General features: G+C 37.8%; 1 protein-coding gene across 3 annotated transcripts in view; it reads left to right on the plus strand.

The window, feature by feature from the left end:
* The window catches only part of LOC131435203 (pro-resilin), a 43,245-nt gene extending 16,137 nt beyond the window's left edge, over window positions 1–27,108 (plus strand). For all 3 annotated transcript variants that reach the window (XM_058602852.1, XM_058602851.1, XM_058602850.1), the window contains 3 exons: window positions 21,292–21,510; window positions 21,587–21,778; window positions 25,803–27,108. In XM_058602852.1, the coding sequence (XP_058458835.1) occupies window positions 21,292–21,510; window positions 21,587–21,778; window positions 25,803–25,880 (489 nt within the window). In that variant the 3' untranslated portion in view covers window positions 25,881–27,108. The remainder of the gene's footprint in view (window positions 1–21,291; window positions 21,511–21,586; window positions 21,779–25,802) is intronic.

Raw genomic sequence — 27,108 nt, forward strand, 5'->3', positions numbered from 1 at the left:
CAACTAGATATAGGGTTATAGGTTTAGTTTTATTTATTAGTTTTTATTGTTAGTTTTAAGCCTTATTGTATCTGTTGGATCATTGTAATCTGTTGATACGAACAATGAGGAGGTTATATGCCTGCTGGAGGGAGAGATTGCCAAATTTCATCTCCATCGGGCTTTTCCCTGCTCCCAAAATAAACAAAATAAACTGGCACAATTGGAGTAAAGAGCAATCAGAGGTAACTCAGTGGTAATAGACTTATAAGAATGGTGACGTGGGGCTTCAACAGGACGGTAAGACATGCTACACTGAATGGGAAACCACTAAGAAGGTGAGTTTGGTAAACAAATAATCTTACAGTTTGGCATCGTCATGAACATAAATCACATGATTTTGGAAGCGATTAACTGGGATTGCTCTGTCAACGCGTCGCATCTATTCTGATGTGTTTGCTCGGATCAAATGTGCAGAGCTAGCACGTATGTGCGGTTGCTTCCTGGAAAACCCAAATTGAATACATTCCTAATTAGAAACTGGTTGAAATGTGTGAGAAAGTGAACCGAAATGGGTCCTCCAAAATATCATTGAAAATACCTTTAAAAAATTGAAATCACTAATGCATTTTACATTCTCAAAACCATAGCACCAATAACTCGTCTCGAATAAGCAAGGATAGGATAGCGAAAAAAATTGTGTAAAAGATTCGCCAATGAAGGATTATAACCTACAAAAACAAGTCTGAACTAAATTTGTGAAATGAGATCATCCAGTAGGCATGAACTTCAACCGGCGCGTACAAAGTATCTTGCACGTGTTCAGTGCTATTCAAGCGGCTCACGTGTTGGAATGTATTGAGACATATGTCCGATTAGCTTTCCCGGTTAGGGGAAGGTGGCTTTCTGTGATGTATTCACCCATGTGCCAGAGTAGATTGGTTTGTAAAACATCTCTACGGGAAGCAGAAGGTCCCTCGAAGTGGTACTCTTAGAAAAATTATCACTTTTTCGCAGTGTCATCCATCTATCGTTTATTTCAATTTGATTCTCGATGTCAGTGATAAAAGATTTTTGAATATTTCTTTTCACGAACATCGAACAGTCAGCAGCATGACCTGAAATCCTTGTAACAGACCTACCCGATTCATTTAATGTGCATCACTCGATTATTCATACTTTTTTGCGAGCATGGCGCCCTCAGGCGAGACCGAATCGAATCTTGTAGGGTAAAGTGTTATAATATGTCCCCCTTATTTCCAAGTGTATTAATATATTTTACTCGAGAATGTGAGTATTTCATTGCAATACGGCTAAGGAACATAATTTTCAATGACTTAAATAGAAAAGATGAGAATTTGTTGATATAAACACATTTTTCAAAATGACCACATTCTTAGTTATTTCGCTTGCCTCAGACATAATGCCCCAGCAGCCGTAAAATATGTCTCAAAACAAATCAATGGCATGACACACAACGAAAGACATTTTACCCCACATGAATGATGCATTATGCTTCTTGAAATGTCCATAAATTAACTGTTTTGAGATAATCAGTATATCAAAGAAATGGCAGATAAAACGCTTATTTAGTTGAAGCAAAATCTTACATAGAAAAGCTTTTTTGTTTTTTCATACTTTCATACCAAACTGTCATTACAGAAAGATCCTACGAAAAGATAGTGTTAGTGATAAAATTTAGAAAAGTCTTGAATGCTTAAGAGGAAAGAGGCATTTTGGCTAGCAAGGGTGCTTTATAAGACTTTTCTCTACATAGTAGTAGGGAAGATAATTGTCAAACTCGTGCGCACCCATACAATTGACATGTAATGTTCAATGTGATGCCGTTGCGATGGCGTAGCTGTGCTGAAAACTGATTTAACTCTAAGCTGACAGGATCTGGTTTCAGTAAATTAACACATCACTCAATAAGTCATGTAACTGACACACCGATGGCTCCATTATTGTCAATTCAACTTGCGATTATGAAGTACAAATTCTCGAAAGACTTTGTGTAAAATTTCATGACATTTCGATGTCATAAAATGCTACTTTTGACATTTTCAAAATAATGGATTCGAAACCATTTATCATTTCTTCTTATAGAAAGTAAATAATGTACAAGCAATGACTTCAAAAGTGCTATCCGCTCCATAGAAAAGAATCATATGTTACTGATTTGCTGAATTAAATTACTGATTTTCTGAAATTTGAACGTGGTTTCACAGACACCGATGATGATGAATGTTCTAGTCCTCCAATTGAGGTAGTTACACCAGAAAATATAAAAAGTTCACAAATTACTTATGTCTAATCGCATATTGAAATTGCGTGAGATAGCTGAGGCCGTGAAGATATCTGAAGTTTTTGTGTCTATAATTATGCATGAACATTTGACCTTGAAACAGTTCTTTTCAAAGTGAGTGTCGCGTTTACTCACAGTTGATCAAAACCAACAACGTGTTGATAATTCAGAGCAGTGTGTTTGGCCGTATCCACAAGTAATCAATCAGATGTTTTGCGCCGATATGGGACAATGGACGAAACATAGATCCACCACTTCACTCCGGAATCAAAACGATCATCATCTGAGTGGACTGCAGTCGGTGAACTACATCCCATCCGAAGCGACCAAAGGCGCAACAGTCATCTGGGAAGATTTTGGCTTCAGTATTTTGTGATGCGTATACTTCATCGACTATCTTGATAAGGGAAAACAATCAATAGAGAAAACTATATATTTAGATCGTTTGATTGCAATAATAAAGAAAAAAAACCTCATATGTCGAAAAAAAAAACACTGTCGATAGCAATGATATTTAAATTGAACAAATTACACTTCAAACTGCTTCCTCATCCACCTTATAGTCCAGATAAGGCCCTCAGTGGCCCTTATTACCGGTATCACTACACGGTGAAAATCTGGTGAAGTGAAAGTAGGTCCTTACCGTGAAAGTCACTTCAGAAAAAAAAGTAATTACTTAGATGAACTTGTTATTATTATGAACATCACATCACCAAAATTTTGTTGGAAAAATGTTTTTTTTTCACTACAGTGATTCACTGTGCACATTACACTTTACTGTGCATGATACTGGTAATAGTTAAAATCAGGTGAAGTGATATGTGAGTGAAGTGAATGTGAAAGTGGAAGTGAGAACGGTTGTTAATGGTCGGTGACTTCGCTGATTTGCTGTGAAGCCTATTTTGAGACAAAAGACAAATCCTTCTATAAGCACGGCATCGAGGTGTACGAGAAGCATTGGAATGATTGTATTGCTCTTGAAGGAGATAAAATTGAAAAACAAAGAAGATTTTTGGCAAAAAATATGTTTTTCGTAGTCGGTCACAAGGCTTGATGAGTGATGTGTTAGTTTCAGTACATTGCTATTAAAAGCATCTGATAAATAACTACGGATATTTTACTAAACTAATCACAATCAGACGACAGAGCTAATTCTGGAACATTACAGTTTACACGTCGAAATAATGGCTACGATGTCATTTTCCCTCGGATGCATACATTTCCCATCAGTACACATTTGCTGATTATTATGCCGGTATTATTAATGGAGTTAGAGTTCAAAGGTGAACATATGCTACCGTAATGTCCATAATCGCTTTCATTCCTGTCATATTGAAAGCTAACCATCTTCTACATTCCATCGGCGACTAGTACACTTCGGTGCAATGGCATGACTCACCCGTACCTGCATCTCATTAGGAAAAACAGTAATAACATTCGTAATTACCATGGTTGAACCCAGCCCTCGCATGACACTTGGTGAACTGTCAGAAGTGTTGTCCGGGGTCATGAAGAAAACAGCCATACCACATACTTGTTATATACAACCGACCTCCGAGGAAGAACGAATTGCTAATTTGTGAATGTTCTTCTGCACATTTTCTTTCGATTCCGCTAAATTCAATACCGAAGCGACTGCGGATCGATGTTTTCATTAATTTATCACAGCCTGCTCCGTGTCTGTCCTGTCCAGTAGTTATTCACAGTACAGCTGCGCGGTAGTCAGCATCTACCGTAACAGTAGTCGTACAGAAAATAAATTTTTGCGGTCCAGCAAGCAGCTGATAAATTGCTCCGCTGTCAGACCCGTGCCGAAGATGCTGCGGCATACAGCTCACGAATTCTGTCAATAACTTATGTCTCAAGTAGCGTGTTGTGCTTGTTCAACGATGGCACGGGGGCGGCCCGGTGCCTCTTGCACTTGCTTCATAGACTCTGGCAATTTTCCATTGTGTGTGTATGTTTTTTTTCTTCGCTTGCACTTGACAGGGTCTCTCCGCCACTACGGAAGGCATGGCTTCTAATTGACAATAGAACACTCGTCGTTCGGATCGATTGGGTTGAGAAAAACTTGCACAAAAAGGTGTTTAACAATCGCTGTATTGGTTACCGGTGGAACAAACTGGGTTGTGCAATTGTTCGAGGTCTGCTACATGACATCCTTTGATGAGCAGAATAGCACGATTGATGCCGATGAGTCTTGTTTTTTGTCGACGATGACAGGTGAATAATGGTCAGGGTTTTATTTCTTTGTGAACTAACAAAGTGTCAGTTGAGCAGGGAAAGCGATTGACAAGAAAATTTGTAGTCAATGACTAATTCTGAAGTTTATTGAAGCCATTGTCATCGCAGCATTCAACCAACTGTTAACACCACCGAACTAGGTAGCATTGCACAGTGAGAAAACCAATTCACAAATGATTTATTTTTGTTTGAAAGGTGACAGTTATGCGAAGGTTTTAGACTATATTACACAAGGAAAATCCATTGGGAAAGTGAAGAAAATATGGGTAGGGTCTAACTTTTGAAAAATCATTTATATTTTGTTTAATTTTTTCATAATAAAATATTTCAAGAATATTCTGTGAAATTTTCAACCCTATCGAAACAAAACTCTGGAAGTCATGGGCCTTTACCGTTGCTTATCTCGTACTGCGAGGAGACATGAGCTCGGCTGATTGAACATATTTCTACGTATTGATTTTAATATTCAAATTTCCAATTATATATGATTGTAATTTTGATTAAGAGCGAGCAGTTTCACCTAAACATCTAAGACACTATGCTGGCTTACTGGATTTTCCTAACGAAGACTATGGTTTTGAAAAAGTATGTGATTGGCCAATCGATGCAAACGCGAGGCTGTAGGAAGCACTCGAATCTATAAATATAAGTTAAATTATAGTTAACGTTTTAGTCTTAAACTTTTTTCTATGAGGGCAAAGCGCTATAAAACTATTTGAAGCTTTCACCGGTTTGTTTTGATCTTAAATGTCGTGCGAGCTTGGATAAAATGCGATGTTATGTCATTCTCACCAGAAAAATCTGCAACTACGCTAGTGTAAATTTTGATTGCTTAAGATTATTTTTCTAATTTAAATAAGTGAACTCGATTAATAGTAAGAAAAAGTTTATCGCTTCAACCGAAATCGCAGAATGGTAGTACCGACGACACGACCTGCCACTCGTCTATCGAAACTGTATCGCAAATTTAACTACCCCTCAGTAACTGGTAATGTCAAAATGAAATCGTTGGAAAAACTATTGAAACTGGCAACACCAGATGATGATTTATTGATTTTGAATAACAGTTCTCGTCACCTTGGTTACTGCATATTGAAGACTTGAGAAATGTAAACAAATACAAACTGCTTCGAAGGAAAGATTCTTTTTTCGCGATTAGTTGCAAGTTCTCAAGTTTCATCACATGTTAGAGCCGTAGATCGATCAGTTTAATTAGATAGAGGCTTTCGTGAGCACTAGCCGGGGCTCGATCATGCAAAAAATGGCAGATTTATTGTATTGGGTACTTTCAATGTGTTGTCGGTTTCTGCTATCTGATTTATTAATGAGTTTTCAAAAGGTGGTAAAGTTTGAAGTCATCTGTCCAATAATCAAAATTTAGTGCACATAAATGATAAAGCGGAGTAAAATAGATATATCAATACTATTCTACGACATGCAAAGAAAAATCGTTTACAACGAATTAAAGGTACTTTAAGGTTTGACTTTATTTTTAATTCATTCCAAAGTAGCATTTCATCGGTACAAATACAGAATTCATATCTGTTATTTTCTAATGACGTTTCTAATGACTAATGACTGTAGTAAAACGATTTCAATTGTTCGCCACTTCTTTATTTGTTCCAAATCGTTCAACCCTCGTTATCAACGAGTGTACATGTGAAACAACACGCCGTCATATTTTGGAAATTAGAGTTTCTCCTCCACTTCTACTCTCAGTGCCTTGGAGGCCTTCGTAAAGTGCATGTAAAATTTGTATAACATGAAAAACACTTGAAAAGCGCTGAAATCAAGGTTCTTAAGATATGGAATATGATAAAAATTATAGGTTGTGAAGTTTTGACATATACATCAAAAGCCACCCGTAAAAACTGGTCTACTTCAAATAATTTCATTATTTGTTTCCCAAGCAGAATATAAGTAGTAACTACGGTCTTCCGTAAGGCGGCTGGAATCTGTTGAAGTAGTCTAATGACAAGGGTGTCGGATACATTTCTACAATAAAATGTCATCTTCGTTTCGTGCAGACCGGCATAGGTATACTTGTAGGTGGTAAAAAATTCTAAATCAATTCAATCTTTGTGTAGGAAATAGAGCCAGGCAGAAAATAAATTAATAAAAAAAAAATGCTACTACAAATCTAAACTGTTCTTTTATTCAAAATACATCTTCTTTTGCATAAATTATTTTCAATCATAAATAGACAAAACAACTATTTGTGAAATAGTTGTTTTGTCTATTTATGATTGAAAATAATTTATGCAAAAGAAGATGTATTTTGAATAAAAGAACAGTTTAGATTTGTAGTAGCATTTTTTTTTTATTAATTTATTTTCTGCCTGGCTCTATTTCCTACACTTTGGAAGACCAATATCACAAGTTCCTTCGTCTTTGTTAACGTCATTGTTAACGTACAACTTTCACAATCAATCTATCTTGATTATCAATCATTTTCTTCATACTATTTCGTTTTTTTTCAGTTGAAATATTTTTTCTCTACCACCAATAGCATTTTTCGTCGCTTTATTGCCCTTAAATTGGGTATTTCTTCAGAATAATTAGTGAGTTTTTATTAACTTTTGCGCTGATGAAAATCAAAATGAAATTTATAGAACTTCTTCAGATGGTTTGTTTATTTATTGTGGGACTACTAGGTAACTAGTTCGTAGCAACTTAAGCAGTGTTGCTCAAGAACATTATTTTTATCATTATCAAGGGGCCACAATATTTCTGGTAACTGACGGTAAATCGCTCACGATCACTTTTTATTCTGATTGTTCTTCGGAGTGCCTGGTCGTGTCGTCGGTAGTACCATAGATCGCTACCCTCTAGGAAAAAAAAATTAGAGGGTTGTATTCAAGACACGACCGAGCACAATAACATTAAAAATGGAACGTTTCTAAGGTCTTCATAATATATACAAAAATAAAGAGATGATGATACACTAAACTAAAAACTTTTTCAATTGACTAATTACAAACTTGCTCTAGTTTAAGCGCTTAGATTGTTGGCGAATGATAAAATTGACAATTAGATTTTTTCTTGATAATTAATTATATTCAATTTTGATCCCTTTCCACAATTTTTTACATTGTTAAGATTTTGAATAACGTCCTTTAACTAGAATTCAAAGTTACTTGAAAGCTCAATTTTAGATACAAACAACCTAAAGATTTAATCCTGAACAAATTAAACTGTTTTATTTTATGACAATAATCTTCGAGAAACATACAAACTTATTAATTTTATAAACAGTTAATCGATCCAAGAGAAGATTTTATTTATTTTAACGAAAAATGTTGTACCAGTAAGCTCAGTAATAGTGTAATTTTATTAATCCTTCTTCAAAATCGTCGATAATTTTCGGAAAGTGTCGGTAAATAATATGGCAACAATACGAGGAAGAAAAATGTGAAACAGTCCGCATAAAATATTTAGTTACTTACATTGATTTTCGCTTTGGCATATTAGGAATATACGAAATGGATACGCAACAAAATTCAGAAATTTTGTTCATATTGTAAGTTGATGTTATTAACACATGAATGAACATTGTCATAGTTACAACGCGTGTTTTGAAGCAAATAATAATTGAACTGAAACTGGCGGTTAACCAAATTCTACGAGGGTTGCTATTCAAACGATACATGTAAAATCGCAAGTAAACTTACCTTTAGTTTATCTTTGATACTATATGATATTGTATCTAATTGTACTGTATATGTGAGCCTGTGGAACTCATTTATACTACCAAACCGAGGAGGCCGCTTTTAGATAAGTTTCAGAATTTAATTTTGAATCTTTTGAAGCGTTTAATACCTGGTGGGACAACAACTTGTTCAGTCACATATAATGAAGAAGAAGTTTCTATGATTATCATAATAACACAACTTTATACTGAATCCATTTTCGCGCCACCGTTTTGTTCGTATGGGAATGGAGATTTAAGTATGCAAACCGATCCGTTGACAAATTAAAACATTTTTAAGCTTACAATATTGAAGCTTTGGAATCATTTAAATGAGGAAATTCCATTAACAAATCATCGAGGAACAAGCGCTGTAAATTAGATCCGAATTAGATCTATTGCCGATAATACTAAATTAGCCTGATAGTTACCAGAGAACCAAAATAAAATACTCAATTCAAATAAATTTTTCAATGGAATGCAATTGAAATATTCAAATGACGTTTACTCATAAGTTTAAGTTAAATGTTTCCGAATCGATTGGTTGTTGAATTATATAAATCCATCAACAAATAACTGAGGTATGAGCGTTCAAAATTATGGCAGAAAATTGTTACGCGATTAGTTTTGCATGTTTTAATTTGACACCCAGTCTCGGGAAGCGAAGTGTAAGGCATTTTAATGGCAAAATCGACCAACAATTTGCTAAATACATGGGATGTTTCAAAAGAACCGATAACCATGCTGATTCGGTTCTTCAATAGCTAGATGATATATAAGATATTCAAGCGAACACGAAGCGGTGTTGTGCAGACAGCAGGAAGTTTCACCAACACATAATGCAAAAGCGACAATCCAGCAAGTGAACGCATATACAATCCAGTCATCAGCTCACTGGACGAGCTACTTGTTTCATTCGCAGTCAAAGATCAACTAGGCAAAGAAATATTGTGCAGCCTATATTTATAGATTTCTCTTCATACTACGCAGAACGATGTGGTGTTTTTTATGCATGACGCAAAGCCTCCTATGCCGAACAATAAGTTGACGTCATTTTGTAAAGCAGGGATTGGTGGATGAAAACATAGGTCGTTTCCAACCATTTTTTCAATAGTATGCCATTGAAATACTGAAACGACGTCGTCATACATGTTTAAGTTAAAAGTTTCCGAATCGATTGGTTGTTAAATTATAACAATCCATCAACAAATGACCGAGTTATTAACGTTCAAAATTATGACACAAAAAGGTTACGCGGCTATTTTTGAAACTTTTAATTGACACCCGGCCCCGTATAGTGAAGAGTAAGGCATTTTTAATGCCAAAAACGCTCAACGGTGGTCCTTCGTTGGTCCAATACGTTGGATCGTTGGTCCAATGGATGTCCAATCCATCGTTCAACGGGAGGCAAACACGGGACCTTCGTTTGCGGATTTTGAAACAGACCGTTGAACCGAATGCCATTATTTTCGTTCAACAAACCCGGCAGACAGAGGTCCATTTTTGAACTATTTTCAATATGAGGAGTTGGAGCCCCGTTGGACTAATTTTACTGGAGAATTTCCGAAGCTTTTTCTACTTATGTTTTTAAACTAACACTACATGCCTGTACAATACTGCTCTTATTTTTATACTAACACTACATACCTGCACAATACTTCTTCTTCACGTAGAATAACAACAAATTTTCTTTCTATGTAAAGGTAACACTTAATTTTCACACTATTTTTGCAAGAGAAAAAACAACAACAAACCGTTCCAGCAAATTGAACGAATATTTCGTGCAATATGTCGTTCAACAAGCGCTCAAAGACCAACAAAATAGAACGGCCTACTGAGAGGGTAGTAAGCACAAAGATATAATTGTATATATTTGGGTTATTGATATAATTTCGTCGGATAGAAGACAAATAGAAATCCAGGCGAATAGAGTCTATGTTCCGGGTTCGCGAGTTCGATGTTGGTTCCTGATGTCCGTTTGTTTGAAGCCACCTCACTTCCGATGAAACTCTCAAAGTTCAACGATATTCACTGATCGAAGCATTTAGTAAAAAACCATTCAAGCGAAGAGGATGTGTTTCGATTATACTGGCTCGAGAGTTAACGGCTTCTACCGAGACAATTCTAAGCTTCAGGTAGTTAAACTGCTGGGCCTCATAGCAAAGGCAATATTCTGGGCGTCTCCCGATTGGAAAGCTAGCAACGAAGGCCATTCCGTTCATACGCACAGAGATGCGAACGCATAAAGGTGCATAGACGAAGGGGTACAAAGGGAAAGAGATGCTAAAGCAACCCAGTGCTGATCTACCAGGTACCATAATTTGTACGCTGCGTAGGATCGAAAGAGACGACATATATCACGTGGTGGTACACTGCAAGCATCACATTTGATCGCCACCAAGAGCAATAGCACTGTACCTGGGACCAGGTACAGGCAGCACACCACAACGACGACAGAGCAACTGTGATAGCGAAAAACGATACTAAAATACTGCCAATTGGAAATCGTTGGGAGAGCTTCACAACGTTCTTCACGATAGAGGAACAGAAACAACAGCAACAAGGTAGATTTAATTTAATTTATTATTTTTTATTTCTCTTATAACTGAAATTTTACTATACATACGTTTTCATTTTGATATTATTAATTTACAAAAAAAAAAACAGTTAATGTACTGGATGATTTCATGGAAGATCATCCGAATCCGATTCCGGATACTAGTAAAAGCTTAAATACTAAACATTATCCAGAGGGTACCACAGGGCTATGGATAGTCTATTTTTAACGCAAAGAAAAGGCATTAAATTCGATGCGAATTACAAAGGATTTGACATCGCATTTCTCTGAAGTTTTAGAAATCTCTAACATTAATAGAGATAAAATTCGAGTTGTTGTTAACGATTTAAAACAGACAAACCAAATTGTAATCTGTAAATTATTCGTTATTGAATATAGAGCAATTCCAGAAATGCTTAGCAGATCATCAGACTCGACCTTCTCCGATTTGGATGAAACTTTGCACATGGCTTCAGTATGGCAAACCATAAGTTTTGAACCGATGGAGAGGTCAATCTAACTCACGACTGATTTTTAAAAAGGGCGTATGTATTTCTGCATTTCACAAAAAATGCCTTTTCAAATCGTTGTAATTCTGAAACTGTTCATCAATGGCGTACAGGAAGAAGTTGTAGGGAATCAATAGGGCACTCTAAAAAATATACACTGAAAAAAACTGCGTGGAATCCCGCAACACCTACGCTCGATAGAAATCCCAAAAATATTTTCAAGTAAGTTCAGGCATATTGACTCTGAGAAAATGTTTTACACGGACGGATCACGAATTGAAGAGACTACTGGGTTTGGTATGTTCAACAATAATGTTTCGGCTTCATTTAGGCTTAAAGAACCTGCATCTGTTTATATAGCAGAGTTAGCAGCAGTTCATTATAGTTAGAGTGTAATCATCACATTATCTCCAAACCATTATTTCCTCTTCACAGATAGTCCGAGTACAATTGAAGCCATTCGCTCAAACGCTGCTAGCAAAAATGAACCGTTTTTCTTGGCCCACAATGCCCGAACGACATATTAAATAATAATTATCAAATCACAATAGGTTGGGTCCTGGCTCATTGCTTCATTGCAGGCAATGAGAAAGCCGATGTTTCAGCCAAACGTGGTGCAATTGAGCTTCTTGGAATAGAGATGGTTCAGGGGCCTGGATCTGAGTAGAGATTTCATTCGTATGATGTTCAGACTCATGTCCAATCACTACACGTTAGATGCACACCTTCTTCGAATTGGACTTTCCGAGACCAATCATTGTGCTTGTGACGAAGGTTATCGCGATATTGATCATGTCGTTCGGACATGTGTGGAGTATCGTGATGTCAGATCTCAACTAATAAATTCCTTGCGTACCCAAGGTAGACTCTCCAATGTCCCAATTCGCGATATTCTTGCTTGTCGTGACCTTCCTTACATGAAACTTCTTTATCATTTCTTTAAGTCCATTAGAGTTCCAATTTAAATTTTATTTTATCCTTTCTCTTCCATGAGTTCAACCAAAAGGTAGCTATCTTATATTGAATAAAAGTGATGAACTGATACAAACAAACCTGAAATAGTTATAAGATCATGTACAAAATAAATGTATTTTATTTAATGTAGTTTATAATAGTAAAACGCAATACAGTATACTACAATATAATATAATACAATAAAATATAGTATATATAAATATAACATGATATAATATAGTATAACTACAAAGATCAGACAACAAGCTAGTATAAACTTTTTAAAAAGCTGTGTAAAGCATACAAGTGAAAATCCGTTAAAAATCACCGTTGCACACGACTTTGCACGTATAAATGTCTGTTGGATATCTGTTCTCTGTATAAAACAATATAATATAACATAATATAACACAGTATAATATAATATAATATAGCACAATATAATATAACATCACACAATATATTCTAACAATATACTATAACATAACAGAAGGTAATAACAGGTGATTTTTTAAGAGCTTGAGAACTTTTTTAAACAATAAAACGCATAAAATTTGCAAAATCTCATCGGTTCTTTATTTTAAACGTTAGATTGGTACATGACATTTACTTTTTGAAGATAATTTCATTTAAATGTTGACCGCGGCTGCGTCTTAGGTGGTCCATTCGGAAAGTCCAATTTTGGGCAACTTTTTCGAGCATTTCGGCCGGAATAGCCCGAATTTCTTCGGAAATGTTGTCTTCCAAAGCTGGAATAGTTACTGGCTTATTTCTGTAGACTTTAGACTTGACGTAGCCCCACAAAAAATAGTCTAAAGGCGTCAAATCGCATGATCTTGGTGGCCAACTTACCGGTCCATTTCTTGAGATGAATTGTTCTCCGAAGTTTTCCCTCAAAATGGCCATAGAATCGCGAGCTGTGTGGCATGTAGCGCCATCTTGTTGAAACCACATGTCAAGCAAGTTCAGTTCTTCCATTTTTGTTAGCATCGAACGATAGCGATCGCCATTCACTGTAACGTTGCGTCCAACAGCATCTTTGAAAAAATACGGTCCAATGATTCCACCAGCGTACAAACCACACCAAACAGTGCATTTTTCGGGATGCATGGGCAGTTCTTGAACGGCTTCTGGTTGCTCTTCACTCCAAATGCGGCAATTTTGCTTATTTACGTAGCCATTCAACCAGAAATGAGCCTCATCGCTGAACAAAATTTGTCGATAAAAAAGCGGATTTTCCGAATGGACCACCTAAGACGCAGCCGCGGTCAACATTTAAATGAAATTATCTTCAAAAAGTAAATGTCATGTACCAATCTAACGTTTAAAATAAAGAACCGATGAGATTTTGCAAATTTTATGCGTTTTATTGTTTAAAAAAGTTCACAAGCTCTTAAAAAATCACCCTGTATATAAAATAATATGCTATGATACAATGTATAACAGTTGGTGTCGCAGTGTAAGTTATGCTCTTCTTTCGTCGCTGTACTGCAGGAAATATAATATTTCTTTTTTAATAATAATAATAATAATAATAATAGTAATAATAATAATAATAATAATAATAATAATAATAATAATAATAATAATAATAATAATAATAATAATAAAATAATAATAATAATAATAATAATACTTACCTTACCTTACCTAACAGCTATAGGCCTGGGGTGTCCTTTGCTGTATCAAGCATACGCCTCCACATAACTCGGTCCATGGCTGTTGAAATTCGTGATTCATACGCCGTCTCCACATTCCGTCTTCAATCTGCACTCCGCCATAGAAAACACTGAGGGCGCGTTGGTCCTCTGCCAACATAGTCCAGGTCTCGTGGTTATAGAGAACAACCGGTCTAATGAGCGTTTTGTAGATGGTCAATTTCGTACGGTGGCGTATCGGAGGGTTTTTCTGAGTCCAAAGTACGCACGATTCCCTGCCAAAATACGTCTATGAATTTCTCTGCTGGTGTCATTATCGGCGGTCACCAGTGAGCCCAAATACACGAACTCGTCAACCACCTCGATATCGTAACCGTCTATCAATATTCGTAGTGGGAGGCGTAGTGTTTCTTCTCTAGAGCCTCTTCCTCTCATGTATTTTGTTTTCGACGCATTTATGGCCAGTCCGATTCGCCTAGTTTCAGCTTTCAGTCCGATGTAGGTTTCCGTCATCTTCTCAAGGTTACGTGTCACAATATCAATATCGTCAGCGAAGCCAAAAAGTTGTACGGACTTTCGGAAGATCGTGCCCTTCGTGTCGATCCTCGCTCTTCGAATCACACCTTCCATGGCAATATTGAACAAGATACAAGAAAGTCCATCACCTTGACGTAGCCCTCTCCGAGATTCGAAGGGACTCGAGAGCGTCCCAGATACTCGGACGTAGCACATCACTCTATCCATCGTTGCTTTGACCAATCGCGTCAGTTTATCCGGGAAACCGTATTCGTGCATTATCTGCCATAGTTGTTCTCGATCGATTGTGTCGTATGCCGCTTTGAAGTCAATGAATAGGTGATGCGTGGGTACGTTGTATTCACGACACTTCTGGAGTACTTGTCTTATCGCGAATATGTGATCCATAGTGGCGCTGGCTCCAGTACATCCCGCTTGGTACGGCCCTACGAATTCCTTAGCTATTGGTGATAGACGACGGCAAAGGATTTGGGAGGGTACCTTGTAGGCGGCGTTCAGCAATGTGATTGCGCGGTAATTGCAACAATCTAGCTTATCGCCCTTTTTGTAGACGGGACATACCACTCCATCCATCCATTCCTGTGGTAGAATCTCCTCCTCCCAAATCCTAGAAATCATCCAGTGCAACGCTCTAGCCAGTGCCTCTCCTCCATGTTTGAGCAGCTCGCCTGGCAACTGGTCATTGCCCGCGGCTTTGTTGTTCCTCAGCTTGCCAATCTCCTCAATTATCTCCGACAGATCAGGGGCTGGGAGTCTGTCGTTGGCTGAGCGTGCACCCAGATTGATTCCTGTACCGTTCTCTGTATCTTGTGCTTCGCCATTCAGATGCTCGTCATAGTACTGCTTCCACCTGTCGATCACCTCACGTTCGTTCGTGAGAAGGTTACCACTGGTATCTCTGCACATTTCAGCCTGATGCATGTAGCCTTTACGTGAGCGGTTCACCATTTCATAGAACTTCCGTGTGTCATTTGCGCGGTACAGCTGTTCCATCGCTTCGCGATCTTGGTCTTCCTGGTGGCGCTTTTTCCTCCGAAAAACAGTGTTCTGTCTGTTCCGTGCTTGTCTGTATCGTTCCTCGTTCGCCCTCGTGCGGTGTTGCAGCATCCTCGCCCTTGCTGCATTCTTCTCTTCGACCAACTGCTGGCATTCGCCGTCAAACCAATCATTTCCTCGATTCGATAACCTCGTACCTAGAACGGTTGCAGCAGTGCTACTCACGGCGGACCTTATGTTCCTCCAGCCGTCTTCAAGAGTCGCCGCGCCAAGCTGCTCTTCCGTTGGTAGCACTAACTCCAGTTGTTGCGCGTATTCCTCTGCAGTACGAATGCTACGTAGCTGCTTGAGATTGAGTCCCTGTTGTTTCTGTGCGACGAGTATTGTGCACCGTCGATAGTTTTGATCGCATACAAACCGCGACAAGGTAGTGGTCAGAATCAATGTTGGCACTGCGGTAAGTGCGGACATTGATGACGTCGGAGAAGAATCGCCCGTCGAAGAGAACGTGGTCGATTTGATTTTCCGTATGTTGATCAGGTGATCTCCAGGTGGCTTTGTGGATATCTTTGCGGGGGAAGAAGGTGCTTCGAACTACCATTCCTCGGGAGGCTGCAAAGCTTACGCATCGTTGACCGTTGTCGTTTGTTGCCGCGTGCAGTGTTTCCAATAATAATAATAATAACAATATATAATACAATGTAATACATTTCAATTCAATATATAACAAATAATGCAACAAACAACAGAACCACATGTTGCAATATTCTATGATAAATATTGCACTTTAAGATGGGCTTCAAACTACAAACCATTTCGCATCCTCTCATTCTGCTACTAACACAGAAGGCGATAGCACTCAGTCGACGCCATTCTATTGACCAAATGTCATCATAGACGCTCGGGGAGGCATGAGATAGGAACTCGTGAGGACTTAGTTATCTCCCCATTTGGTGACCATCGAAATTGGAAGTAAACGAGAGAAACATTCTTACTTAAGAGAAATACTTATATATTTAAAATATTTGCTAGGATTTTCATGAAACTATTCAGCACTATCGCTTTTTTTTATTATTCCTCGCGTTTTTAATTTTTTCGGGTTCTGGGCCTCTCAGAATAACGAAAAAACGGTCTAAGAGAACTTGTTCTTTTCGTAGAACTACCACGTTATGGACGACTCTTTGAAACGAATGGCCATCTTTAATTTGTACTAAAGAGCATTTCATCAGTTCGACATATTTGACCAAATTGAAGGAATTTTAATTAACGCAAACAAATTCACACCCTCTCATTTGGCTACTAACGCAAAAGGTTTTATAGAAGACTTTTACTATCGATTTGAAAATTACAATACTGGAAAATCAATCGAATATAAGACAAAAATAAAAAAAACATAAATCGAAAATATTAAAATATTTAATATTACACAGTAGCACCTATCTGCCTGGCAGGTAAATGGTGGATTTAAACTCATACAGTCGTAGTAGCTAATCATGTGAAAGTGGCAAGTGAAAATTACGTGAGATTTACATGTTCACTCAATCAGTCATGACGAAAAATACATCACGAAAGATGTGTCTATTCCAAAGTTAATGATTACATTTGATTCTCAGATATTTACACAATGCACCTAGTCGACGCCGTTCTATCGACCAGATGTCATCATAAATACACGGGTAGGCAAAAGGTTGGAACTTGTGAGCACTATTTCACCTATTGACGACCTACTAACTTTTACCAATAATTTTGACTTAAATTTACATTACTAGAAAATCCTATTGAAATTTTTCTTGGGCTCGAAAATTTGACAGAAAAGAAACATAATTTCATCAAACTGTCCAAAAATATTGAGTTCGAATTTTTCAACTAACATGCACTAATCATACGGAACAGACACATCGTAACAATTTTCGGTTTCCCTTAGTTGAAGGAAACGACGTCTGTTTGTTTCAAATCGTAATTTTCATCTACTCGAAGAAACATTGGTGGCTATCATTGATTAATGATCAGTCGTAACTCAAATCGATGCCCATACCGATATTAGAACTGTGAATATATATATCATACGTTCTCTGACAGAGCCCGTCCAAGCTCATCACTCAAAAGTTCAGAAGTTAAATGGCATTCGGTATTCTGAATTAATAGCTATCCGTCGATGCTAGCGATGGTATGACTCGGCTGACCTGCAGGTTACCGCTTTCAGGTAATTGAAAAGTTCCAACTCATCTGAGACTGTAAGAAAAATTACTGTATAGCACAGTGCAAAATAATAGCGGCATGTGTGCAAAATTTCAGAAAATTTTTCTCTATCGCGTCATCTGCCTTGAGGTGGTCGATCCGCCGGGAATTAGTCCATGGCCCCAGCACTGGAAGGTGTTCAACGAGACGCAATTCATCAATGTGACTTCTGTCGATGGATGATGGATGGCACTGTTATAAATATGCTTTTCAGTCGACCTTCCTCTAAATCGGTTGCTTTTAAACTAATGGTACTCATTCAACACACGATGCCACTTGTCTATGGATGTTTTTAGATGATTCAGCTATTCGAAAAATTTACTCGGGGGTAGAACAGTCAAAATCATTTCGAACATGATTTATCGATGATGTTCGGTAGGTTTCATTGTTGGTATCTCCTTCTTTGCTAGTTAACAACAGTCGACCAATAAATTAATAATGTGTAGCACTACATGACCCAGACATGTCTAATTACTAATTTGTTACCCGCAACATCACCGCACAGACACGCTTCCCTATCACTGTCTGTTTACTTCTAAAATCGAAAGTAGTCGGAGACCCTTCGCCATATTTCATGAAGTCACACGCGCAACTTCCACAACCGCATCGGATTAACAGACATCGGTGAAGACGAGCTCGAGCGTGAGATGAAGCCGTTGAATTATGCAAATTGGATGCGGCAAACAACGGCGGCTATAAATCGCGTTAATTGCCGCAATGGCCAAACGAGCGACCCGATGTGTGCGGGAGGATGCTGCGATAGCACAGACAGTGCATCGCGATCGGTTTGCGATCTATGCCATTAAACGAACGGGCACTAACTAACGGTGGAATGTTCAAGGATAATTTAAATTATATCACCTGGTGGATTGGTGCGGGGCACCTTCAGGATACCGCACACCGCGACAGGACATACGATGGAGACAAATGCAACAAGTGCTTGCAGCGGCGAATTCGCAGTACTCTCGGTGGATGCAGTTTCGTATTTATGAACTGGCATGTTTCAGCTCATCTGCGTCAAACGAGCAGCATAACAATCAGTCGACTGAGAGATTGTAGATAATTTACACCAGCGAATATGTCGCCCTTCATCTGTGCGGTTCCTAGATAAGCTCTTAATGTATGCCACGATCTCGCGTACGATCAAGTGATTCAATTATGCATTTGTTGATGCATATGAGTTAATGGCATCTTCTTGACATTCCGAAGGCTGCGCGTGGTATAGCGTTGGCGTTGGAGTGATTGGGCGATCAGTTAATAAACAGATTTTTTCGAGATTAAACCTTCCCACGAAGACACGGTCATTTCGAAATATTTTTCTCCGCTTCAGATACAAGCATATTCTAATGTGATAATTACAACCGTTGTCTTACATGGTATCCCAATCTATGTAATAAGTCTTAAGATTGAGAAGATCTTTAAGTTCCCACGCGGATTTTTTTATTTAAGAACCTTAATTAAAAAGTTGCAAGTCTACAATCTGTAATCAGTGAGGACATCCACAAAATAATGGACACGGAGCTTTTCTCATTCATTTGGAACCAGAACTGAATGAATATATCTGTTTTCCTACGTTTTCAAACGTCACTAATGTTTTCAAATTCTAATTTGTTCATAAGCGACAGAGGTGTGCCTTAGGCGTGAAGACGAGACGTTAGTTGAAAAAAATTCAGTATAATGAAACTCTGAACGTCAATGATCAAAACCAGTGTCACGGTAATAGTCCACACCCCTATCTCAATAAATGTATTATCTAAAACAATTTTGAGGTTTCTGTAAGTACCAACGATCCTTTAGATTCGAACGGGAACACTGAATTCCAAATATAAAGTTATTGTGCTGTACGAACTATGATTCTGCTTAACCTTCATTGGAAAATATAGTCTGATGAAGGTAGTCGGAAATCAAGTAACTGATGATAATGATAACTGTGAATTGTTGTTTGAATCGATTCATTTATGGTTCTAAAAATCCCAACCGGTACTAATTCTCGATAACAGCAGTGAGATCATGTCATGATGGTGAAATCATTGATCTTATAATGGCTAGAACTGCGATTCAAGTAGGAACTAACACCTGATAAATGACAAATGTCATCATCCTGTTCATTATGAAGAAACGCATTGTATGATTATAATTTCAAATCGCTTCCATGCTATTTTCAACCTTCAACTAATCGAATGGATCGATTATATGTCGAAGCATCGCTTCTTTGTACTGCCGAAATCAAATCTTAGCAAATAAACAAAATACAGTCTATGGTGAAATTTTCACAAATTTGTCTGTTCGATTAGACTCCGATTCTTGGAGTAACCACTGACAGTGAAGCTTATTGATTGCTTATTTATAAACGGACATCAATGAATAAAACCGCAATTGTTAATAGATAGGAAATATTTTCATCATCCAACCACTCTACAATAAAAAGTCCGCTTTGATAGACTGTTGTTGGTACCAACTACCTCAGGCATCTATCATAAAATCGCTTCAGATGACTTTTTCAAGCGCACGCTCATCCGCACAGGCAGGTGCATTATGACGAGAAGAAGGAGTACCTCTAGAACCGTAAATCAAAATTTATTCCGCTTTTCCCACTCCCTGCACACTTCAAAGTGCCAAGAACCGAATGCCAGCACTGCCGAGTGTATCGGATTGTACCCTCGGGTTAAAAAGGAAAAGGAACTTCGGTATTATTTTTCATTCCCCACCAGAACTCAGAGGAGATTTACGCGATTTACGTTGTCGCATCAGCCAGCGGCGCCGAGATGAGGTATGTCCTTTTAAGGTGACAGAGACCTTTGTTTGCTAGTTAAATTAGAACCGCGCGGTGATGGCTTCGTAAGCTCCATTCAGTGGCGTACCGCGGATAGATTAAAGCTAGTTGGAGCTTATTATTTGAAATAATGGTAAATACAAATTAGAAAGTTACATGCGTAATTTTCAAGACCAATATAGATTATAGGCAACTTGAGCAATAACTTGCAATGTAAAAACCAAATACGATCAAATTTATAATTTACCAAATTTAACTAAACTTAGCCCCTATTTGCAAGTGTCTCATCAATTGAATTTTTATGCTGCACTCATTAAATAAATTTTACAAACAATGTTCTTCTGGTTACGTCACTGCCGCACGAAACTATGCTTTATGAGCCTGGTAAGTACCACCGTGCTCCACCTACTCTCTGGGATGGGCCGGCTAAGAACTTTTAGTGCCACAAGTGCTAGAGAACAAAAAAAAACATGCTGAAATCGTCGTGAGCGAGTGAAATCGCAACCATCTTCACCGTTGTTTGAGTCTTGTTACAATTACTAAAGTCTGTTGAAATCGGAAGGTAAATGAGCCGTTCGCAAGTAGATGGATTGAGAAGGGGGATGATGTTTTGTTTATGCTCCATACTGTTATGCATAGATTCCATTTAATATGATGTCATAGCCAAGCCTCTGCTCACAAAAGAACTAAGCGTTCAGGTGATTCGAATTTCGACAGCACTTGGCTGTCATTATTTATACCCTACGAGGACTTGAGTAAGCTGCAGTACTGGCACGAATGCGACAATTTTTTGCGTTGTAATTGCGTTGATTTTAACTATTATTTCATAAAATTGTTTTTATCATTCACTTAGAGCCTCTCACTCATCGTTGCTCTGACCATCCTGGACCAGACGTTAGCACAGAACAACCAGTACCTACCTCCGGACAAGGGTTACGCTTACGATAAACCAAATCAGCCATTCCCATCTGCCACGCAGCCCCAGCAGGTTCCCTTCCAACGACCAACACCACCGGCACCAGCCCGACCGGCTCCATCCTACGGACCTCCGCCACAAGCAGGAGGTGCTGACGTAAGTATTTGGGATGTGTTCGATCGACGGTTTAAATGCAAACTCGTTTCTCTAATATTCACCTTCAATTCGACAGCATGTTCACGAACCAGGAATGCCGTTCGATTTCAATTACAACGTGAACGACATCGAAAGCGGAAATGACTACTCGCACAATGCTGTAAGTGATGGCGATGTGACCCGCGGAGAGTACCGTGTCCAGCTGCCCGACGGCCGAACCCAGGTCGTGCGCTACACTGCCGACTGGAAGAATGGGTACAACGCAGAGGTAGGTTTTATTACACAACTATGATTGTTACAATTTCAAAGGAAACGACCTGCAGAGTGTGCGCTGAATCTTCTTTTGGGTTGTATTATTTAATACATACCTTATGATAAAAAAAGAACCGGAATTTTCATTTTAAAATTCCCGCGCTTTTCCAATTGGTAAAGTTTTATTCTCTCAACGTTGGCAACACTTTTATACACATTCTGTCAAATTTTGACGCATATCGTACGATTAGTTTTTGTTTGGCGTCTATACAAAGAAGTTGAAAAATTTTCGTATGGCGATTTTTATAATGGATGAAAATTTAGAACAACGGCTCGCCTTCGAAGCGCCATTCGGTCGATTGTTGTGCGGTTTCGACGTCATACTCATAGATCCACACCTCATCACCAGTTATGATGCATTCGATGAATGTGGGGTCACTATCTGCGTTGGAAATCATCTCTTTGGCCACATCAACACGACGCTGTTTTTGAATGAAATTCAGCTTTTTTAGCCGAGAAGCGACGCGTGTCAAACCCAAAACATCAGTTAAAATGTGTTCGGCTGATCCATAAGAGATGCCCAGCAACACAGCAATCTCTCTAATCGGTACAGAACGATTTTGCAACACGATTTGCTTCGCCGATTCAATGTTTTCTTCAGTAACAGATGTTGTTGGGCGGCCAGGGATCTCATCATGATCCAAGCTTGTACGACCACCTTTGAATCGTTTATACCACTCGTATACCTGTGTTTTTCCTATACACGATTCACCAAAGGCCTTTTCTAACATTTTGAACGTTTCGGAACACTTAAATCCAATTGCAACACAAAAACTGATGCACGCACGTTGTTCTAAATTTTCATCCATTATAAAAATCGCCACACGAATATTTTTCAACTTCTTTGTATAGACGCCAAACAAAAACTAATCGTACGATATGTGTCCAAATTTGACAGAATATGTATAAAAGTGTTGCCAACGTTGAGAGAATAAAAGTTTACCGATTGGACAAGCGCGGGAATTTTAAAATGAAAATTCCGGTTCTTTTTTTATCATAAGGTATAACACTTTCCACTTTTAAACAGTGTTGAGTCAAATTTAGATTTTTCCGTTTTTTACATCATCGCCATAAACGACGGTTTGAGAGTTTAAGCCCTTATCACCTTGTAATTTCAAAACCGGAAATCTTATCCACATAAAATTCACGAGACTATAATACCTTTAGTTAAAACCCTAGTTTGTGAAAATCGGCTGAGCCATCTTTGAGAAATCGAGTTCCTTTTTGGTATATTGGACCACTGTTTCTGTTACTTCCGGAATTGCAAACTGAGGACCTATATGATTGAAGTGAGATTATTTAGACATTTGCCAGTAAGATCTACTTACTAGAGATGGACGGGTAAACATTTTTTCAAATCCGTACCCAATCGAAAATAAAAATCTGTACCCGATCCGAACTCGAGATTAATTTTTCTTCCAATTTTGAATCCAACCCGTATCCGATAAAAAATAAAAATCTTTACCTTACCCGACCCGAACCAGAAAAATGTCTCGAAACCCAACCAATTTTTTTAACCCGAACCCGACCCGACCCGAACAATCATTTTTTTCTGTACCCTAACCCGACCAATACCCGTCGGATCGGGTTTCAAGTACAAATACCCGAATGAAGATGCGATGAACTATAAAGGAGTCCTCTTAAATATTAAGATTAAAAGAACATGTTGTTTGTATAGAAAATCGACGATGCGAATTAATACGTTCTTTTTGGGTCTTCGGGACTTGCTGCAAGCACTTCGACATGACTTCTATCTGGTTTAAAGTATTTCTTAGGACTGCTAATAGCTAACCTCGAAACCTATCCCGCAAGATGTTGAAGTTAGAAACGAATTACATCCGTCCGCTGGCATACTTGTTCACTAATGCATTCCCTACATCATTGCTTGGTAAATCGAGCCTGGCGTCCGGGCATGTGTAAATAACATAAGGAATAAAATTCTCAATACTCAAGCTCTGAGCTCAAGTTATAGATGGAAACGCATGATATTTAGTTCTAAGGGCATGCGATATATGATTTTAGAACTAAATACCATGCGTCTCCATCGGATTATGACAGTTTGATGGAGACGCATGGTTTTTGGAATGATTTATTTTTTTAAAGTCTGATATTATACCCGTCCACTTTTTTTAAAATTCTGAAAATTTATATTTTATGTAAAATCTAGAGTGGTACCAAAATTGTAAGTGCGAATAAAAAAATTCGAAAATTTTGAACATTTTTTTTCACATAAAATACATTTTAAAAAATTCTGAAAAAAATCAGAAAGGTTTGCAATAACTCCTAAAATATTCTTGATTTTTTTAATTTTTTTTTTGCCAAAGAGGTTTTTGAGAAATTTAAATAAAATGAAAATCAGAAGAACTTCACCAATGTGGCAGTTAAAGGGTTAATATTTTCGGAAAATCATCTCCAATATAAACAGCGTATATCAATTTTTTCTGTTTCGGGGTAGTTTTTATATGCGAACCCGGCTGCACCCTTTAATTTTTTTGTATAAAGCACAACCATCTCAAAAAAAATCCTAACTAAAATAGTAAAATTTTAGGAGCGCGGAATTTTGGAAACACCACAACACTTAAAACAGTGGATCAGTTACTGGTAGCCATATCCAGCTTATATGGTGAATTTTGCAGTAATTCGCAGCAAAATTCATACGATTTCGCCATGGTAGTCAACGACTTGTGCATTGTCTTGGTGCAAGACAAACTGCCGTATGATATCTTTAAGATTTAAGCTATCTAACGCACTTATGATTCACGGTTTCCAAAAACGATTTAGATGACTTTTCTCAACTTTTCAATCCATTGCTGAGCTTGCCCTTTGCTTTGCCTTTCTCGTTTAGAAAAAAATATGCAATCACTGTGAAAAACGGTTCGAAAGAACCGAGAGTAGAGTTTTGTATACCATTTGACTCAGTTCATCGAGTACGCAAAATGTCTGTGTGTATGTATGTATGTATGTACCATTTTTGTGCACTCAGTTTTCCCAGAAATAACTGAGCCATTTTTAACAAGCTTAGATTCAAATAATGGTCTTGCAGTCTCATACAAAGTTCTTGAATTTTATTCAAATCCGTCTTCCGGTTCCGGAATTACAAGGTGATAAGTGAAAAAATTTCAATGTCAAACTAACTATTCACTTTCCTTAGAGATGGCATCACCGATTTTTACAAACTAAGGTTCAAATGTATGGTCTCATACAAAACTCCTGAATTTCATCCGGAGCGGACTTACGGTTACGGGATTACACGGTAAACAATGACGGAAATTTTATACCAATGCTCAATGCGACGAAACAAACACGTAAAAAAATCTAAACTGGGGTCAAAACTATTACAATCGGTAGTCTATGTCAGTATAAGGCCAAATAAACCGATTCCGGTTATCCTGGTTTCTGGTTAGTGATCATATGCTCGAAATTGGAACACACTCACTTTTTTCGAAAACGGCTTCACCAATTTCCATGAACGTAAGTTCAAAAGAAATGTCTTGTGATACCATAACAAACTCCTGGATTTCATCCCGATCCGCTTTTCAGTTCCGAAGTTACAGGGTGAAGAGCATTAAAAATTGTATACAGTCACTTAAGGCGGAAAAGTAAAGAACGTGATAAAAAATTCTAAACAAATCTCGAAATTCCTATTCCAATTTTAGTAGAAGGCCAAATAAAACAAGTCCGATTGTCCGAAATGCCATGTCCGATTGTCCGATTTGGCACGAAAATGTGAAGATTTTAATTCTTCAGAGTTTTGCTTGATACATGCTTTACTAACACGATTACTATTCAACTTTAAAAACAAAAAGTCTTGGTATTACAATCTTTTCGTGGATTTTGACCATTCGCCTATTTTTAGTGCACAGAACCACTTCATAGCTAGTACTACGATTGACCACTACGAATCCTTCCAGGTTGTGAATCGCCAACCCAGTGAATTTAATCGCTTCCAGTAATAAATGAATTTTTTTCCCATCTCGCAGGTGACGTACGAAGGTGAAGCCAAATATCCAGAAGGGCCTGGTCAAGGTGGTGCCAATTCCGCGGGATACAAATACTAGAAACTATCTCAGCTTCGGAAACCCTCGGAACACAACGATCTTCGTGACAAGAAATTCAGTAAACATCCATAACGAATGTCATTTTCCGGCATGTAACAAACGTTTTGTTAAACTCCGAAGAAACAATGGCATCAACCGCTCACCAAACCACATACATCTAGCAAACACGTCATTCTCCTCTACTGTAAAGATATCCAGTGCCGAGCACTGAATCTACGAAGACACTTTTAAATGCTTTCCAAATGAACCGCTCTCATCGTTCGTAAGCCAGTATTCTCCTCTAAAAACTGAGAAGCGGAACCCCAGTACGGAAAAGATAATTAACGATCCGCAAAGCGAGACCACGTCTTTCGGAATAGAAAACTAACGACCTGCCAACTTGAAAAAGATTAATGAAACATTTTTGCAAAATGAACAAATAAGTCGGATTATCTCTGGTGATTTAAATTAAGGATTACATTACCTTTTTCACTTAGGTGAACATACTCACATTCCAAATGCTTAATATCACATAAATTGTAATTAAAACCTGTACATGTACAGTCATAAATTTTAATGTTTACTATTTTCTCGCCTGATGGTAATCGAGAATGAATTCGATTGAATTCTTGTGTTCATAGCCATCACCATGTCAATTTACAAACTCCATCAAACGAATTCCTTAATTCGAACAATCTTCATTCATTCGATCAAGAAATCATACCACAGAGAACAGACATCCAAGTAGTGATTTCATTGAATGATTTTTAACGATTTTTCACTTGGTGTGCTTTACACTTTTTTTATATCATTTATTTTACCCCGGATTTAACCTTTTCGGTCGTTTACCGGTGGTTAAAAAAGTTTGTGCTAGCTGGGGTGTCTGTTCTCTGTGATAATACCTAAAACTACCGTTATCTACCAGTAAGAGTAATGCAATCCATCAGAAAATTCAATGGTAGTATAAACGAAAACAGTCGCCCACTTCTTCATACGATCATTTCCAAATTCCACCTAGATATCTGTGTCAGTTTGCGTTTCGCCCAAACAAACAATACTTGGATTATGAATATAATATAGTAGATGAAAATTCAGTCCGATGAACCACGAAAAAGGAACAGAGAAGAAGTTAGATGCAGTTGGTCTGAATACACTAAAACTGCAAAAAACTTTTGTATCTAGTTGAATTGACTACACTTGTAAACAGTATGTAAAATTTGAAAAGTTTAATAAAATAATGTGAAAATAA

Source organism: Malaya genurostris, chromosome 3 (genome assembly GCF_030247185.1).
Source record: "Malaya genurostris strain Urasoe2022 chromosome 3, Malgen_1.1, whole genome shotgun sequence".
Taxonomy (NCBI): domain Eukaryota; kingdom Metazoa; phylum Arthropoda; class Insecta; order Diptera; family Culicidae; genus Malaya; species Malaya genurostris.